This window comes from Dama dama, chromosome 22, assembly GCF_033118175.1.
Source record: "Dama dama isolate Ldn47 chromosome 22, ASM3311817v1, whole genome shotgun sequence".
NCBI classification, from domain to species: Eukaryota; Metazoa; Chordata; class Mammalia; order Artiodactyla; family Cervidae; genus Dama; species Dama dama.
Window position 1 is genome coordinate 50,832,542 of NC_083702.1, and position 19,125 is coordinate 50,851,666.

Consider the following 19,125-nt stretch of genomic DNA (forward strand, 5'->3'; position numbering starts at 1 on the left):
GGGACACAAAGCCCTGGTCACCTCCTCAGTGTGATCCCCACACACCGGGCTTGCTCACAGCCCAGGACAGGCAACTCACTCAGTGCCAGGCACCTACTGAGCTCCCTTTCTGTGGCTGGCTGGAGGAGCCTCCAGCTACCAAGATGAATGATCAGAGGCTCTCAAGAGGCTCAAAGTCTAGTGAGATCATTCCAAACACATAAGGTAAGTGTCACGAACGAGGGAAACATGGGATGGGGGAGGAGAGTGTGGCATTTCATAGACCTGCATTGTCCAGTATGGCAGTCACCAGCCAGATATGGCCATTAAGCATGTGATGCATGGCCAACCCAAAGTGAGATGTGTTGTGTCAAATACACGAGACTTCAAAAACTCCATACAAAAACAAAAGTGTAAAATATCTTAATATTTTTACTGATTGAAGGTAGCAATGATCATATTTCGGCTATACTGGATTAAATAAAATGTTATTAAAATGAATTTAACCTGTTTTTCATTCTACTTTTCAAAATGTGACTGCTAAAAAATTTCAAATAACATATACAAATCATATTATGTTGTAAGCAGGCAGTACCATTCTAGGACATTTAACCTGAGTTTGAAGGGAGAAAAATCAGGGAGAGCTTCCTGGAAAAGGCTTCATCTGAGCTAATATAAATGTTTAAAAAACAGAACTGATTGAGCAGCTTGCTATGTGCCCAGAACTTGCAATATAAGTCCTAGTTTAATTCTTAATAACTGAATAGTTGGTATTTTACTCCTACTTTATAAACAAGGTCTCCAGGGCTTGAAAAAGTTTAGCTATTTGCCCCAGAATTCACAGTAATTAGTGCTGGAGGCAGGGTGTACACTCTGCTCCCCACAAGACCCACAGGCCAACTTGGCCATCGAGAGGGAAGCAGGATGGGGAGGAGGCGGACGCCTACCCCACCCCCATCCCACTACCATGTCTTTCTTACAGAGAATTTAAGAACAAGCCAGAGCTTTGTCTCAGTTCTATCCATCTCAACAAGGTTAAAATCCAGTTGACTGTGAAGCTCCTTGAGTTGTATAATTTACAGAAAAATCAAATTATGTAGAGGCCTCTTATAATTGAGGGCAATTTAGGAAATAACTTTCCAAAAATGGCAGCTTTTACAGCTGTGTTACCATTTGGAAATTGTGGAGGTCGTTTTGTCACTTGAATGCCTTCCTCTCGTTGAAATCTACCAGACTATATCCACACAGCCCGATATAGAAGGACCCCATTAGAGAGCTCAGCTACCCAGATTTGAATATATTGGGTCAAATTAGGCTTCCAGAAACAGAACAACTGCCTAGAAAAACAGCCTGAGTGAAATGTGAACCAAACCATGAAATCAATGGCCTCGCATTAACATGGGCCAGAGATGGTCTTACTTTATAACAACTATCACTGACATGTTTACCTACGTGCTGGAGGTAAAACAGACACAAGCAACCACAGGAGACCTTTAAAACTTAACAGCTGAATTTGCCCATTTTCCAGGATGTGGGTTGAACGTATACATGCACACACACACACTCCATCCAGAGGTACTCATGGCCTCAAAAATCAGCACAGCAAGCTTCCCAACAACTGAGTCTACCAGACACATAACATCAATCAAAATTTTTAGGTAGTGCTCATGATGAATAGCTAGTAGCTTTCAGGCAAGAGGAAATCATCTATCTTATTATTATTCAACACAAGTCCAAGTGTGCATCTGCCAAACATCTGAGCCTACAGGACGGGGACAAGCGTGATCCCAGACCCCCTAAGAAAAGCCCCAGGTTACCTAACTCAACCTAGACCACTAACGGCTAGCGACTATCACCCGCTCTGCTCTGGGCAAGTCCTAGGTGCTTTTTATACACGATGTTACTGATAAACCTCACAAACCTGCAACTCTGGTGTCACACTCCTATTTTACAGATAAGGAAATCAAGGCTTGGAGAGGTTAAGTAATTGCCCCAGGTCATACACCTGGGCTGGGATCCTCCCCTTTCTTCCAGCATCCAGTCATCTCCTCCAACCCAAATTGTGTCTACTCCAGATCCCCCAGCTGTCCTGGCTGGACTGGAAATCTGACCAGGGACAGCTTCTCTGGTTCAAGAATAAAGAAGCCGCTGGTCATAGTGAAAAAGGCAACCTGCTGCCCCTGGTTTCTGCAATGGGCTCTGCTCATCCATTGTGATTTGCAATGAATAATGAAGCATGCTCCCAAGTGCTGTGTGTAAGATCAAGTTGATGTAATATTTCATCTTTGCCGGCCAGCTGCCGTTCTGCTGGGCTGACAGTAAGTAATATCTTTGCATAAGGAGCCGATCCACAACTAAATCAATTAAGTAGACAGCTGTTGGGTCAAAGCAAGATAATTAGATGGACTCGTCATTTACCAGGTGGTTGGTAATGAAGGGATTAATTGACCAGAGTTGGGGACTGTCCAACGTCTGCTCTCTTGCTTTCCCCAGTGGATATAGCCATTCAGTATCTTTCTTCCCAAAGAATGATTTTCAAGGAAGAGAGCCCTTTCATGCTCATTTGTGAGACTGAAGCTGATCCTTCAGAAGGGCCTACCTGATGTCTGGCTTGGAACCAGTCTGGGGTTCTCCTTTTTATGGGATCAAGAGCCAAGTGGCTCAAGTGTCCTTTATGTGGGGCTCTGCCCAATTCAGTGCCCAAGGGCTCGACTTCTACGGTTTGTTCACATAATGAGTCTCCAAAGCTCAGGGCATCAACCAACTTTCCATGGAGCACAGGAAGGAATGTGGTCACCACGTGTTGGTGAACGAGGCTGAGTGCAAATAGCTAACATGGTCCTTCATACAGAAAGACTATAGAAAAGATAGGGAGCAACCTCAGGGCACATGGGCTTCCCTGGTGCCTCAGATGGTAAAGAATCCGCATGCAAGAGGGGAGACCTGGGTTTGATTCCTGGGTCGGGAAGATCCCCTGTATAAAGGAAATGCTACCCATTCCAGTATTCTGGCCTGGAGAATTCCATGGACTGTATAGCTCATGGGGTCACAAAGAGTCGAACACAACTGAGCTACTTTCACTTCACTTCAGTGCACATGCTCTGAGCTCCTTTTCATGTAACAGGTGATGTGAGAACCAAAGAATTGAAGATTTTATTTTTTATTTTTTTGTTTTATTTTTTATCCATGCTGCACAGCATGTGGGATCTTAGGTCCCCGACCAGGAATCAAACCCACACCCCTGCCTTGGACTGCCAGAGATGTCCCCTTGAAGGTTTCAAAACTGGAGGGGTCCTTCCAGAATCTCCAACCCAGTGCTTCAGAACTCAGGCTACCCATCAGAACCAACTAGGGAATGTTGGTTCCACCCAGCCCTATCCCAAACCAATCAAAAAAAAAAAAAAAATAATCAGAATCCCTGGGGATCTGGGCACTGGTGATTTTTCAAAGCTCATGAGTGCACAAGGTGTGGGGAAGCATGGGTACAATTCAACCCCTTCGTGTTACTGAGGAGGAGACTGCAGTCAGGAGGGGCCAGACCTCCTAAGAGAAGTTAACACGCAGCTGAGCCAGAAGCAGAAGCTGCTTTGTAAGTTGCACACCATCCCCGGGGGTCTCTAGGGACCACGAACCCCCCTGGAAGTGTGAACAAGCCTTATGAAGCTGGTACCAACCTGCCTCTCTTCCGAATCCTCTCCAGTCAGCTTCCAACATGCTCTTTCACACCTGCTACAGACCCATCACCGTTCTCTGAGCGTGCCGTGAACTGTCCCACCTGTACGCCCCACTCCCGCGGCTTCACCCCTCTCTAATGCCATTCCCTCTGCCCTGTCTGATGAAGACTGGTGTGTCTTCAGAGGGAAGTGAAGTGAAGTGAAGTCGCTCAGTCGTGTCCGACTCTTTGCGACCCCATGGACTGTAGCCCACCAGGCTCCTCAGTCCATGGAATTTTCCAGGCAAGAATACTGGAATGGGTTGCCATTTCCTTCTCCAGGGGATCTTCCCAACCCAGGGATCGAACCCGGGTCTCCCACACTGCAGGCAGATGCTTCACCATCTGAGCCACCAGGGAAGCCCAAGCCTGGCTCAAATGCCACCTGCTCTAGAAAGCTTCCCATTGTGCCCTGCCCCTGAAAGGGTTAACTGCTCACTCCTGATCCTCCCACAAACTTCCAAGACGCTTCTGGTTTCATCACACAGCACTGGTCATGTTCTGTTACCTACATGCCTCTCTTCCCCATGTCTCTTCCCTCTGTTTATCTGATAAACATCTGTAGACGAAATAAACCTTGGCAAGCCTTGCTCAGAAAACTACTTAGGTTGGAGCTGGAAGAGTTTCCTACCTTCCCTTGGACAACTTTTTTCAATCTGAAACTTAATCAAAGACCCCGACTTCCAAATGTCACCAAGCTGTACTATCCCATAGCAGAGTTCTTGGGGGAAGGGGTAGGAAGGGACTCCCGCTTAGCCTGGCTCCAGCCAGTATAGAAAGACTGCTCCAAATATCATGTTCCATGAGAAAAAACAAATCTGCAATTGTTTATTGGACATCTACCATGCATTCCATGAAACTTGGCCCCTGCCTTCAGGAATTCTGCAACTACCCTGAGCTCAGCTTCAGTCACCATGAAACAGAACCTCAAGAAAGCATTCTTCTACCCAGAAAAGATAATGGGATAGAAGTTCTTCCTCCCACTTTCTCTCCAGGTCCTATGGACCCAGCACAACCATTAAGGAGCTATGGGATCTTGGCAAATTGCTTAGCCCTTCTGAGCCTGTTAACTTATCTGAAGGATGGAGTTATAGATACCTTCCTTCTAGGACTGTTGTGAAGATTCCATGAGATACGTGTGGAAAGTCACTGACATTCAATAAACAGTAACTTTCTTCCTCCTTCCCTTCTCTCCCTCTCTCCGTCCTTCTTCTTGGAGCCCATCTTATGGAGAAGTAAATATACTTTAACACATAGAAGACTGCACCAATAAAGGTCCAATTTTTAAAATTATTATTACAATAAAATATTGACTGGTCAAAATAGTGAATTTTCTGGTCCCCAGGGGCCCCTAGGAAGGTCTGCAGGCCACTGGTGCATGCATGGAGGCCTCCTGGACTTAAAAGTTCCTGGTCGGCCCCTGGACTGAGCATCTGTCTTCTCGGAACATAGTAATCACAGAGCAAGTGCAAACGCTAAAGAAAGAAGCAGGCAGGGCAGGGCTGAACCGCATGAGGGATGTCAGGAAGACTTCGGGGAACCCACGAGAGGACCGGGAGGTGGGTGAGGCAAGACAGGTTGTCCCACCCCTCGCTGGCATTTTTGGGGCAATTATGTCCTATCAATGGCTGACAGCAGAGCTCTGCCCTGCTGTCTGGGCTGAGCGGGGCAGCCCGCACATGTGCTCGGCCCGCAAATATGCAGTTGGCAACTCTTGAACTTTCGGTGACTTGACACCAGCTGATATGATCAGCAATTACGCTTTATTTTGGGGCCAGGAAGACAGCGGAGAACCAGGAAAATTATAAGACATCAGAGTACAGTTTTTCTAAGAATATCACCTACAAACTTTTTTTCCACCCACTGTTGTTTTAATGGTTAGGGGTGTGCGAGGCACTAAAATAAGAAAACCTTGGACACTAAAAGCAGATTATAGCCAATTTTCCTAAGGGAGCTTTTAAGATTTTTTGTCCAGTGAAAATCTGGATGTGATTTTTTTTTTTTTCTCTTTTGGATGGGATAATTCCTGCCAAGAGAACTTTGCTGGCGACAGTGAATACAGCACAGAGACAAATGGATTTGTAGCTTGTCCTGGATTTGAATTTCTACTCTGCTTCTTACAAGCTGTGTAACAACTTCCTTGGCCTCAGTTGTCCTGTATGTAAAATGGGGGTGTACTACCTACTTTAGGGCTTGACACAAACATTCCATGAGAAGTTTATGAACATTCTTGGGTCAGGAAGATCCCCTGAAGGAGGACACAGCAACCCACTCCAGTACTTTTGCCTGGAGAATCCCACGGAGAGAGGAGCCTGGTGGGCTACAGTCCACAGGGTCGCAGAGAGACAGGACTGAGGCAACTTAGCGTGCATGCACCCAGAAAGCATTTGGCCTATAGTCCCAGTACCTAGTAACTAAGATGGCTCTACTTGCCAAAATGCTGGTTTCCTTATTGTCAAAACACAGAGTTCCTGTTTTCACCATCATATATCAAACCCAAATAACCAGTCAGCATAAAAAGGGGAAATGGCATCTCCGGGAGCAGTTTGGTTTCTAGCAATTACAGTGTTTGTCATCTGCCCCATGATAACATCGGCCCAGACTTAGCAGCTTCCAGAGCTCGGCTGGTAGGGGAACACAAGCAACCACAGCCAAGCCCCACAGGATGCAGCGTGTGTGAATGTCCTGTGGATGCAAAACCAGACTTGGCTCCACAGGAGCTCCTGCCCCCTTCTCTCCTCTGAACTCTCCAGCCCACGGCCATCCCAAAGATCACGAAGACAGTTTCTCGGAGAAGCGCCACCGATGGAACGTGCGTGGGAAGAGAACATAATTGCAGCTTGTAAAGGAAACCAGCCTAAGAAAAAAACATTCCGGGACAACATCCCGAGGAAACGCGGAGATCTTCCTGCAGGGACATTTTCCTGGTTACCAGCAAAAGGGGACAGACAGCTTGCCCACAACATTCTTGATGGAGGCTGGTGACTCACCCACCAACTCCCTCACAAATGGCTCCCAGGGACGCCTCCCCAGCCCCATCTCCACCCTCCCCCCCCCCCCCCGCCCAGGTCCTAGGCTTCTAAGTGGGCACCTCGTCCAACACTGCCAGATGGAAGAGATGGAACGTTCTACCCAGGAACGTTTTCTCTTCTTTGATTGGTTAACAAATGGACCGAGCCGGGTCTCCCTCACCAGGTAACCCCCTCAAGTCAACCTCGGAATAACAAGCAGAAGCAGACACAGAAGCCTAACCACACGAGCCCTGCTCAGCCTTTTGTGCCCGTGCCTGGCACTGTGCTGCAGAATGTGGGCACTCACAACAGCAGATGAAAAAATGAATGAGTAAATGAATGAATGGATCTGGGAAGGAGCAACCTCCATAGGAGGCATTGAGCAAGGCACATCTTCTCACGGAAGCCTGCAAGGCAGGAATTGTTAGCACCATGTTACAAAGGAGGGAGGCAATCTCAGATGGGTTAAGTGTCTTGCCCACACTCACAAAGCTGGTATATGAAGAAAACAAACTTTGAACCCAGGTCTGACCCTTGAGTCAAGGCTTCCAGTAGTGAAGCCATTCTCACAATCATGACAATGATGAATCATGTTTACCCTGCCCCTGACACATCAGAATTATTTTATCCTCCCAATGCTCCGGAGAGATGGGAAAGCTGACCCTAAAGAGAACTCATCACATGTTCAAGGTTGTAAAATCAGCTGGGAGTGAAGGAGGAATTTAAACCTGAACTTTCATTCTTTCAATCACAGACACTCGGGGGGCACCCACTATAGGCCAGGGTTGGGGACGCAACAATGACTAGTGCAGACACAGTCCACAGACTACCTGTCCAGAGAAACATCTACTTCAGAAACAGCTTTTCCCATGACACCATCTGCTGCTCATGAAATTTGCTCAGGAAAACAGAAGCCCTTCAGCAGTCTTGTTTCAAAAGAGAAACTAATCTGAGAACAGAGGAGGTCAACTGAAAGAGACAGGTACGTTTTGTGTGTTGGTAGCACATGTTGTTTTCAACATGGCTTACCGGAAGAGGGGTTTCCCTGGCGGGTCAGAAGGCAAAGAATCTGCCTGCAATGCAGGAGTCCCGGGTTCGATCCCTAGGTCAGAAGGATCCTTTGGAGAAGGGAAGGGCAATGCACTCCAGTGTTCTTGCCTGGAGAAATCCATGGACAGAGGAGCCTGGTGGGCTATGGTCCTTGGGATCTCAGAGAGTTGGACATGACTGAGCAACTGACACTTCCACTTTCACCAACCAGAAATCCCTTCTACTGAAGTCTCTTCCTGGGACCAGTGTGTGAACAGGCGGGAGACTGGCCTATAGTAATCAGATTACTGGGACACCAAACAAAAACCCAAATCAAGATAACCAACAAGGACTCACTGTATAGCATAAGGAACTATACTCACCATGTATAGTATCTCAGTATCTTCCTATAGTGGAAGAGAGCTTTTTTTCTTTTTTTTTTTTATTAGTTGGAGGCTAATTACTTCACAACATTTCAGTGGGTTTTGTCATACATTGATATGAATCAGCCATAGATTTACACGTATTCCCCATCCCGATCCCCCCTCCCACCTCCCTCTCCACCCGATTCCTCTGGGTCTTCCCAGTGCACCAGGCCCGAGCACTTGTCTCATGCATCCCACCTGGGCTGGTGATCTGTTTCACCATAGATAGTATACATGCTGTTCTTTTGAAACATCCCACCCTCACCTTCTCCCACAGAGTTCAAAAGTCTGTTCTGTATTTCTGTGTACCATTACACGCCAGTCAGGATGGCTGCTATCCAAAAGTCTACAAGCAATAAATGCTGGAGAGGGTGTGCAGAAAAGGGAACCCTCTTACACTGTTGGTGGGAATGCAAACTAGTACAGCCGCTACGGAAAACAGTGTGGAGATTCCTTAAAAAACTGGAAATAGAACTGCCATATGACCCAGCAATCCCACTTCTGGGCATACACACTGAGGAAACCAGATCTGAAAGAGACACGTGCACCCCAGTGTTCATCGCAGCACTGTTTATAATAGCCAGGACATGGAAGCAACCTAGATGCCCATCAGCAGATGAATGGATAAGGAAGCTGTAGTACATATACACCATGGAATATTACTCAGCCATTAAAAAGAATTCATTTGAATCAGTCCTAATGAGATGGATGAAACTGGAGCCCCTTACACAGAGTGAAGTAAGCCAGAAAGATAAAGAACATTACAGCATACTAACACATATATATGGAATTTAGAAAGATGGTAACGATAACCCTATATGCAAAACAGAAAAAGAGAGCTTTTTTTCAAAAAAAGTATTTGTATATATGTGTGTGTATATATATAATTGATTCACTTTGCTGTACCCCTGAAACTAACACAACACTGTAAATCAACTATACTTCAGTAACCATTTTAAAAAAGGCCAATTTCCTGCTGAGTTACCAGAAAGCCCAGTAAAGGAGACAACAGGGAATCTGAGTTCGCAATGACCTGGTTAATCTGGCCCCTCCACACTGAGTTCCAAAGTGATGGGGCTGAAAGAAGGGAGTGAATTAACATGGTTAGGCCACCCATTTTGCACAAACTCAAGAGTCCACTTTTCAAAGGGTGAAAGACAAGAAAGAGATGTGGAATCAGAAAGTTCTCAGGCTCATCCCTTGGCAAGACTTCCAGGAATTCAGCACTTCTGGGGAAGCAAAGAGTTTCTTCCTCTGCAAGCACCTTGGTCCACAGAAATACTAACTTAAGAATCTGATACAAAATCAATCTCAGAGATTATAGCCAAAGCAGTACATTTCCCCCCACTTTCCCACCAGCTATCAAAGGTCAGCTAATGGGTCACTAGTTGTTCATTCACCAGTTCTTGGCATCACAAGCTAATTAATGTCCTCCTAAAAGGGCCAGCCTTGAAGTTTTCTCATCAAGACCCACACACACCAACGATGCCATCACCATGGCAACAGGGCCTCCTCCCTTTGCTCCTAGCTTTCCATGGAGAGCACTGTGTCTTGGTTGGAGCTTATTTTGCTCAGAGAGGAACTCTTCATAATCAAGTTCAACTTACCATGACAGTCACTTGGCAAAAAGTCTCCCCACACAAGGGTCTTGTCAGACTGGCTCAGTGAGATGCACCTCTTGGGGGCATCGTTGGGCTCTAATAATCGGACATGAGATCTGGTGGTGAGTTCATCCCCCATGTGGGCCTTCTCTGGGGACATCAACGGGGAGACTGCACAGCCTGGCAGGCCCTGCAATTCCAGAGTCCCCTCGCTGGCACCTGCAGCTATGTGGTGCTCAGACCCAAAACCTGAGCAGGTTCAAAGCTCAATCCAGCACTCCACCAAGCCGTTCCTCTCATTCTAAATACCTCCTGCTAGAACTTCAGAGCCACTCTATAGAGAAAGGGTGACTGAGAAAGCAACCAGCTGAAGGTAAAAACCCAGGCATTGGAAGAAATTTCAAATCCCAAAGACCAGAATTTTGGAGTTTTTCAACCCCTCTGCCTCCCCAAAAAGCTGACACGTGGACTCTGAGTGGAGAAACAAAGAAGTTTCCAGGGCTTACCTGGGTAGGGCTGTAGAGCTCCTGCAGGGGGCTTCGGGACCCCTTCCGGCAGCAGATGTCCACACCAAAGGGGTTCCTCCGCATGACTGAGGAGAGAAAGCGAAGGCTCATCAGAAATAGGCAACAAACATTTGCTGTCTGACAAGGAAAAAGGCGCAGAGGAGGGAAGAAGCAGCAGGTGGGAAAGGAAGAGAGAGAACCAGCTTCTGGCTAAGCTAGTCCTTCGCCCAGTGCCATGGGGCCCCATGGGTCTTCCCCAGTTTGCAGGCATGTCCACACCCAGAAGGACACAAATAATGCTAAAAATTCTGCCTGGCAAATCCATCAGGAAACAAAACAGGCATCTCTGATAAAATCCTGAACTTTTAACAGAAGAGAGTGTAACATTTATCCCAAGAGAGTAAGTTCTACCAACACCAGACTTGGTGGTATTTTAAAAATTCGTAGCCTTCTCCCTCCACAGTCAGTTATGACCTTTTATTCCTGGTCCCCAAGCTGCGTGGTAAGCTCATTCCTGTGGGAGCCTTCTTTCGGGGTGCACAGGGCCTTTCCTGAACAGGCTCTTCCCAATGGGTAAGTCAGAGGCCCAGCCTCCCCAGAGTCTCATGTATGTGAGGTTGCGGAAAACACAAATATCAGAAATGATGAGGGTTTATGGTTCTATACAGACAGAGGTAGCCCTTAGAGTGAATAAAAGAGGGACGTTAAGGAAACTTCTAAAAAAAACCCAACAGCGCTGAGGATACCAAGGACTACTTTTCAAAGGAAAATGATTATTTTTTTCATTCTTTGAGTTCACAAAACATCCTCACTCATTCATGCCCTCACACAGAATTTATTACATAGTCACCTACTTGATAATTTGTGTTGGAGGGAGGGAGAGGTGGAAACATGGAGGGATGGAGGAGGGCAGGATGAATTTAGGAAGGAACAAATGCTCCTTCTCACATAGGAGACTGTTTGCCTATGAAATGACATGCTAGGGGCGGGAGGGAACAAGGAAAGCAAACCCTCTCACAGGCCTAAAGAAGTGGCAGCCCTGTGTAGTGGCAGCAGGCAGCCGACACCCCTGGAGCACCCCGGGGTTGAATTCTGGTCCTACCTCACACCTGCTGTGTGACCTTCAGCAAGATACCTAACCTTTCTGTGCCTCTGTTTCTTCATCTGTAAAATGGGGGTGAGAAGAGGACCTCACTCCCGGGGTTGACTATAAGGATTAAGTGAGTCACTACTATATGCAGAATGCTTAAGGCGGGAGCTGGCCAAAGAGTACAAATTTCCAAAGCTATTGGAGATCATCATCTTAGGTCTGCATAAAACTTTTGACAAAAAGCACTTGCCTCCTGGGAGGGAAGGTGGGAACTTCTCTATTCTCCAGCCATCAAGGGAGCTGATGAGAAGCTAACCAGACCTCACGCCAGGCTTCGGGATTCTCTGATGGGAAAACCTGCAGATGCGGAGACCTGGCTGGAGAGGGATAACTCAGGCCCCTCTGCTCCAAAGCCAACTTGAGCTCATAAAAGGGGAGAGAGTCATCTCTGCCAGCAGCTGACTCCTTCTGGAAGGCGTCCCAAAAGAATCATCTCCTTCTCCTTCAATCCTCCTCTGACTTGTCACTTTGAGCCCGTGGAATAAATCATCAATTCTAAGAAAGTCAAAGCTGCTTTCTCTCACCTCCTTACCTCCCAGAGCAGGGTCAGCCAACCTTTGCATAGAGGACAAGAGACTATTCGGGCTTTGCACCTTACGCAAGGCGCAGATCAACAGCCCCACAGACCACAACAATGAATGGGCGGGGTCATGTGCCAATACAGCTCCATCTGGACGCTGAAACCTCAAGTCCATGTCATTCTCACGTGTCAGGAAATCTTTTGATTTTTTCCCCCAATCATTTCACAAAAACAGGCAGTGAGTCGGATGTGGCCCCTGGGCTGCCGTTTGCTGACCCTCTACCCTGGGGTCAGCAGGACAAGCCCCAAACACACCCCCTGTGCCCTGGAGCTCTCTCTGGGGAGGAGGCGGGTCCCGTGGGCAAGGGTCCATACATAAAAGCCATTAGAATTTGATTAAGCAGTCGGTCCGGGGAAACAGTGGTTCTTTGTTCTTCCATGGTTGCCTCAAGAAGAGGGGAAAAATCCACGTTGTGTTTTTCTTTAATTTATTACTTCATTTTTCATTTCCACCCCCAAACGAGGTAAACTGTTAAATGCATGCAGGGTGCCCTCAGCGCACAACGACATAGCAACACTTCGGAGGAGGAAAAACGGCTATAAAACCTGTAAAATTCTGCCCACCCCATGTAAGATTAAACTCTCCCCGTGGCGGCAGACAGTCGCCCCAAGACCGATGGCTACGAGACCGCCACAGAGAAAAACCCCACCATGGAACCCATTAAAAGTCAGCTTTTATGGGGGGCAGTATTATTTAATTGGTTTATTTTTCTAATACAAGGCCTTTAAAATGCTCTGACCGTGTGGGGCCTGCGACGCGGGCCCTTTCCCAAGGCTGGCCGCCCTCAGGGCCTCCTCCAGGCCTGCCCACGACTTCCCTGGGCGCCCCGTGAACCAGTTATGGCACCCCAGGCCACAAAAGCCAAGGGGCCTGGTGTGCTTTTTATGGGGTTGACAACAATCCTGCCATTTATGGAGGGCGCCTCGTGTGCTGGGCCCTTGGGTTCCATGTAATCTTCACATAGTGAAGGAGGGACCTGCCTTTCCCAGGTAACCTCTCTGAGCCTCCCTTAACCTCAGGAATTCGACCAAGGCGGAGGCCATGTGGGGAGAGAGCTGCCAAGCTGAGACTCAAACCTCATTACTGGGCTCTTTCACACCCAAATAATAGCAGCTGGGTCTATTTATCCTGTGGGTCTGATACATCGGAGGTCAAGGGACCAGCACACGCAGAGGGCAGCAGCTAGCATTTAGAGGGCAAAGTGCGCCAAGCAGCGCACACGTGTAGGCCACACCACGACCCTGTGGGGTGGGCACCACCACTGTCCCCACTTTACAGATGGGAACACTGAGGCAGGGCCAGGGAACCCGCCCAGGTCTCATCACTAGGAAGAGGTGAAGAGAGGATTCCAACACAGGCAGCCCATGCTCTCAACTGCCATGCTGGACCAACATCAAGTGTCAAGGCCACCAAGCATCTCAATAGTTCCTGCTCAATAGTCCCAGACCAGGTTGGCTGGCCACCTCTAGGACAGACGATTTAAAATGTAACCCAGTGTTACAGGAGTCATCAAAATGATGTGACGGGACAGAAAAACTATTCACAGTTATTATCTGTATTCATTTTCTTACTCAACAAATTTTTATTAAGCACCTTGGATATGCCAGACATCAGGTATGGGGGGCAGAGGCCCCCTCCATGTATTCATGTTGTTTCTCTGATGCTTGGCGCACAGTAGGCACTCAAAGAGGTTCATGAATGATGTAGGATTCAAGGCTTCCTTTACATCCATCAGACATTGTTTCCTGCTATGTAAAAAGGAAACTGTCAGTGGCAACAGGCTGCTGTTATTTTTCTCTTTTGAAAATGAAAGGTCTGATGATCAAAAGCCCTGAGAAAGGAATCCCTGAGGACATTTAACGGTGGCCTTCCGCTGCCCACCCACCACGAGTTTCCTTTAGCTACAGGACTTGTTTTCTCCTTTCTAAACATGAACGAATCGCAAGACCATTTTGTAAGAATCTAACTGGTTCAATTCACAGTATGATTTCTTGGACCCAGAAAACAGTTGTGTTTACAGATCTGCCTTGACTTATAAATGGTTTATCAGTTCATAATCTCATCCTAAGTTGAAAATATAAGTTTAAAAATGCATTTAATACACCTAACCTCCCAAACATCATGGCTTAACCTAGCCTACCTAAAACATGCTCAGAACATGTCAATTGGCCTACGGTTGGGCAAAGTTATCTAACACAAAGCCTATTTTATAATCAAGTGTTGAATATCTCATGTAATTTATTGAATATGGTTGCTGTTGTTCAGTTCCTAAGTCGTATCTGACTCCTTGCGGCCCCATGGACTGCAGCATGCCAGGCTCCCCTGACCCCCAGCCATCTCCTGGAGTTTGTTCAAACTCAAGTTCATTGAGTCGGTGATGCTATCTAACCATCTTATCCTCTGCCACCCTCTTCTTTTGCCTTTAGTCTTTCCCAGCATCTGGGTCTTTTCAAATAAGTCAGCTCTTCACATCAGGTGGCCAAAGTATTGGAATTTCAGCTTTAGCATCAGTCCTTCCAATGAATATTCAGGGTTGATTTCTTTTTGGATTGATTGATCTCCTTACTGTCCAAGGGACTCTCAAGAGTCTTCTCCAGCACCACAGTTCAAAAGCATCAATTCTTCACCGCCAGTCTTCTTCATGGTCCAACTCTCACATCTGTCCATGACTACTGGAAAAACCATCCCAGCCCCTTTTCAGAGAAGAAAACAGGCCCCAGGAGGGCACAGAATGGCCAAAAGCCCCATGGCAGGGCTGGGAGAGCAGGACCAGGCCTACCCCACCTCCTCAGGCTAACTGGTCCTCCCCAACTCCAGGCCCTGGCAGCCAAGCCCCAGGCAGCTCTCATCTGCCTGGTCTCCTGCCCTCAAAGGGAGTGCTTTGTGCATAGCAGATACTCACACATTTGTGTCAAATGAATGAAAGTAAAACAACAGGTCATCTGAGAGTTTCAAAGATATTTTTTCAGCTACAAGGTATCAAGCCAAACCACTTACTAACAGTAAAGAAGAGAAGTTAACTTGTTCTTTCCTAGCAAACTTCCTCAAAATTCTTTTATTGGCTTTCTTAGTCAAAGGAATTAAACAAACAAAAAGCAAAGTAATGATGTGTTCTCGTGGATCTGCGAGGTGCCTGCAATGAGTCTGACAAGCACTCCATAAATATTAGCCTGCCATACTGTCTCTCCTCTACTCCTCATAAGCACCCTGGAGACAGGTGGACTCACATCCATTTTAAAGACCAGGAAACTGAGGCTCAGAGAGGTGGAGGAACTTACCCACTGACATAGCTAGTGAGCAGCAGAGCTGGAGTCCAAACCCTGCATACTCCCTCTGCTCCTCTGAAATGAGACACATTACAGGTCATAGGCACTCACGACTGGATAAGGCCAGGCAAGAAAAGAAAAAAAGGCAGTCCTGAATACTCAGGCAGTGTTCTCCAGCCAACCAGAGCCTTCAGATGTGATACAGACATTCAGCACAGTTGTGTTCACAGGGGACTTTTCAGGAACCCCAAACACTGAAGTAGGAGCTGGGTTCAGCCTGCTGCTGCTGCTGCTAAGTCGCTTCAGTTGTGTCCGACTCTGTGCGACCCCACAGACGACAGCCCAACAGGCTCCACCGTCCCTGGGATTCTCCAGGCAAGAGCACTGGAGTGGGTTGCCATTTCCTTCTCCAGTGCATGAAAGTGAAAAGCGAAAGTAAAGTCGCTCAGCCTACGTTGTCGCTAATATTTCATTAACAAACTTCAAGTTTCCAACTTTCTGTTCCTTCCTTCTCACAGTCCCTTCAACAGGGACAGCCCAGAGCAACTCAAAACCATCTCTAGATCCACTTCTCCTTAGTGGAGACCCTACAACCAGCCAGAATATTGAGGCTCCTGGGATTCTGATTTGGGGCTAATCTGAACCCTTACTATAGTTAGTTCCCATGTCAATCTCCCCTCCTACTGTAAGCTCCTCAAAGCTCCTGACACCTAGCCTGTGGCTGCAGAACTAAAATGAATTAAACTTTTGGCAGATGAAGGTCAAGGGTATAAATCTAAGAATTAGGTAGATGGCTTGGTGTAACTCAAGAAGAGAAAGAACACAGTTTCATCTAAGAGCCAGGAGATTTACAGCATAGAAACCTTCCACTAAAGGACTCTGATTCTCAGCTTTGAAGAATATACTTGTATACAGTACATTTACCTGTCGGGAGAAGAACTCGGCTATCAAATATGCTCACCAAAACCAATGGCAATCAAATCATTCCGTCTTTTAGATGATCCTGGGACATCTGCGAAAACGTGCCCCCAACAGAGGGTTGTGCTGACTTTCAGCCCAAGATCCCTGTCCAAGTGCAAACCAGGTGTCAGTCAGAGAGGTTAGTGCTGGCAGAGGCACGGTGACCACAAGAAGGGCCTTTAGGGACCAGCAAAGGGGACTGGGTATGCACAGCTGGGGAGAAGCACCCTCCGAATAGGTTTTGACTGAACAAGAGAGGTGGCAGGATGCAAAGCTCAGTAATGGCCTCCCTGACTGGTAACGTTTGCCATCTGCCTACTGAGGCAGTGTGGGAGAGGTGAAGGCGAGAAAAGGGGGAGGATGGGGCGAACCCAGTGGGGCCTGCCTTGCCCCCTGCCCCGTTTTACAGGGTGGGCCCTGCACACAGGAGCATAGGGCCTCGCTTGAGGCCCACGGATGGTCAGAGGCACAGCTGCGACTAGAAAAAGGGGCTCCTGACTCCTGCTCTCCTCTGTACCCAGTTTCCATGTTTTCTTGGGCTTCCCTTGTGGCTCAGCTGGTAAAGAATCCACCTGCAATGCGGGAGACCTGGGTCCAATTCCTGGCTTGGGAAGACCCCCTGGAGAAGGGAAAGGCTACCCACTCCAGTTCTGGCCTGGAGAATTCCATGGACTCTATAATCTATGGGGTCGCCAAGAGTTGGACACAACTGAGCGACTTTCACTTTCACTACATGTGATGCACTATTTTCCCTGCTCTGCTTTATTTAATACTAGTCCAATTTATTGAACTGATTTTACAACCAACTGATGGGCCATGACACATGGTTCAAAACTCCCCGACTCAGGTATCTTAGAAGAGTCAGGTCAGGGACAAGAGGGCTCACAGAGGTTCAACCTGAGCTTGCTGAACACAGTAAATGCTGATGAAGAGAACTCACGACTTCCACCCCTGAAACGTCCCTCCCTAGGTGCCCCCACTGTAGTGGACACCACCACTATGCACCTGTCTGGGAAGACATAACAGCCAGGAGTCATTCTTAATTCCCATCACCCCCCTTCTCCATCGGCTCATCTTGGCCCCCACACCTGGCCCGAACCACCATCACCTCCTCTGGGGCTAGGACCAAATCCTCCTAAACAGTCTCTCTGCTGCCAGCTTGGCCTCATGGCTCAGTGGGAAAGAATCTGCCTGCCAAGCAGGAGATGTAGGTTCAGTCTTGAGGGGGTGAAGATGCCCTGGAGGAGGAAATGGCAACCCACTCCAGCATCCTTGCCTGGGAAATCCCATGCACAGAGGAGCCTGGCAGGCTACAGTCCATGGGGTCGCAGAGTCAGACACCCTGAGAGACTAACACCTCGGCCCAGCAGGTGGACAGGCCATCAGAGGGCATGAAGCCACCAGGTGGGGTCCAGGCTTCCACGGGAAGCCATCCGAATTCAACAGTAAGTGTCCTGAGTCTGGGTCATGGGCCATAAGAGCCCCCATTTAGAGGCAGAGCTCAGCCCCTCAGCCAGAGGTCAGCTCCCAAAGACACTTCTGGCCACAGAGGCAGGAACCCCAAAGACTGCTGGAGAAGGCGACCCCAAAATTGTTTGATACGTCAAAATTGCTTCCTTAAAAACCCAGCATGATCTCAAGGTAAGTACCCAAAAAAACCCAAAATCGGCAGATACAAAGACACAGAGAGTCAGCTAGTGGCTGCCTAAGGCCGAGGATGGGGACAGAAAAGAGGGACAGTAAATAGACACAAACGTTCTTTTTAGGGTGATGGAAATGTACTAAAATCAGATTGTGGTGACGGTTGTGTAACTCTGCAAACACACTAAAATTCACTGACTTCTACACTTAAAATAAGTGAATTTTTATGTAAATGATATCTCAATAAGACTATTTTTTAAAATATGGACAGAGATGTTTAAGAAGAAAACCCATTAAGATTCATGTTTTTAAGATGCTGACCTCGAGTAGGAGGATTTACCTTGCACGTGGGCGATAGTCCACGGGGTTGCAAAGAGTCGGACACAACCGAGCAACTAACATTTTCACCCAGATGAAGGATTTAATTGAGCAATTTATTTGACTTGAGATTTTAAACTGAAACCTTCTAAGTTTACATATAATGTTAGAACATTTAAGAAATTTTATGTATGTCATTTGGGTCTTGGATTTACATTATTTAGGTATGTTTGTTAATCAGACAACTGAAGTGCTTTAAAAGGACATTAAATATATGAAATTTTAAAGGCAATTTAAAATGTTAAAGGAAGGTGAAGTTTCTTCAAGGGTCAATTATTAATCAAAGGCTACCCTAAATGTAACTGTTAAAAATTTACTAGATTTATGAGTTGAAGAGTAAAATGCTTAACTTAAAGGATAGCTTGCTAGATTTGCAACTTAAGTTTTTTTAAAAGCTTCTGTCAGTTGTACACAACTGCCACAGTCAGTGACATGAAAACACTCACATTAACAGAGAATTAACAGGCATTGACACCTTTGGGTTAAGGCCAAGGGTGGAGAGGCTGAGCATCTCAGATGAAGGCGAAGCGGCCCCCACCCCCAGACCTCAGCACAAATTCCTGAAAGCCCCTAAGTGGTGGATGCCTTTTATTGTTGAGAAACCTAAGAGCCTGTGGAAAAACAGAGTTCAAGGAATTAAATTGGCAGTTAACCTAGGAAAACCCTTATAAATTACCTTTTATGTTCACTTAAATAAAACAAGAGAGACAGCACGGCAGTCCAGATCATATTAATTACATTCTCTACACCTTGAACGAGTAATTATGGGCACGGTACAGTTAATTTTCATTTATCTTTCCTTGCCTGCTGGAGAATTTCGACACTCTCCCCTGCAGTTTCCCTGGCATGTTTTATAAATCTATTTTGCAGTGATGCAGATAATATG

General features: G+C 47.0%; 1 protein-coding gene across 5 annotated transcripts in view; it reads right to left on the bottom strand.

Annotated features, from left to right (window-relative positions):
* Nucleotides 1-19,125, bottom strand: part of CHST11 (carbohydrate sulfotransferase 11) — a 268,035-nt gene that overhangs the window by 132,531 nt on the left and 116,379 nt on the right. For all 5 annotated transcript variants that reach the window (XM_061125478.1, XM_061125477.1, XM_061125476.1 and 2 more), the window contains exon 2: nucleotides 10,264-10,349. In XM_061125478.1, the coding sequence (XP_060981461.1) occupies nucleotides 10,264-10,349 (86 nt within the window). The remainder of the gene's footprint in view (nucleotides 1-10,263; nucleotides 10,350-19,125) is intronic.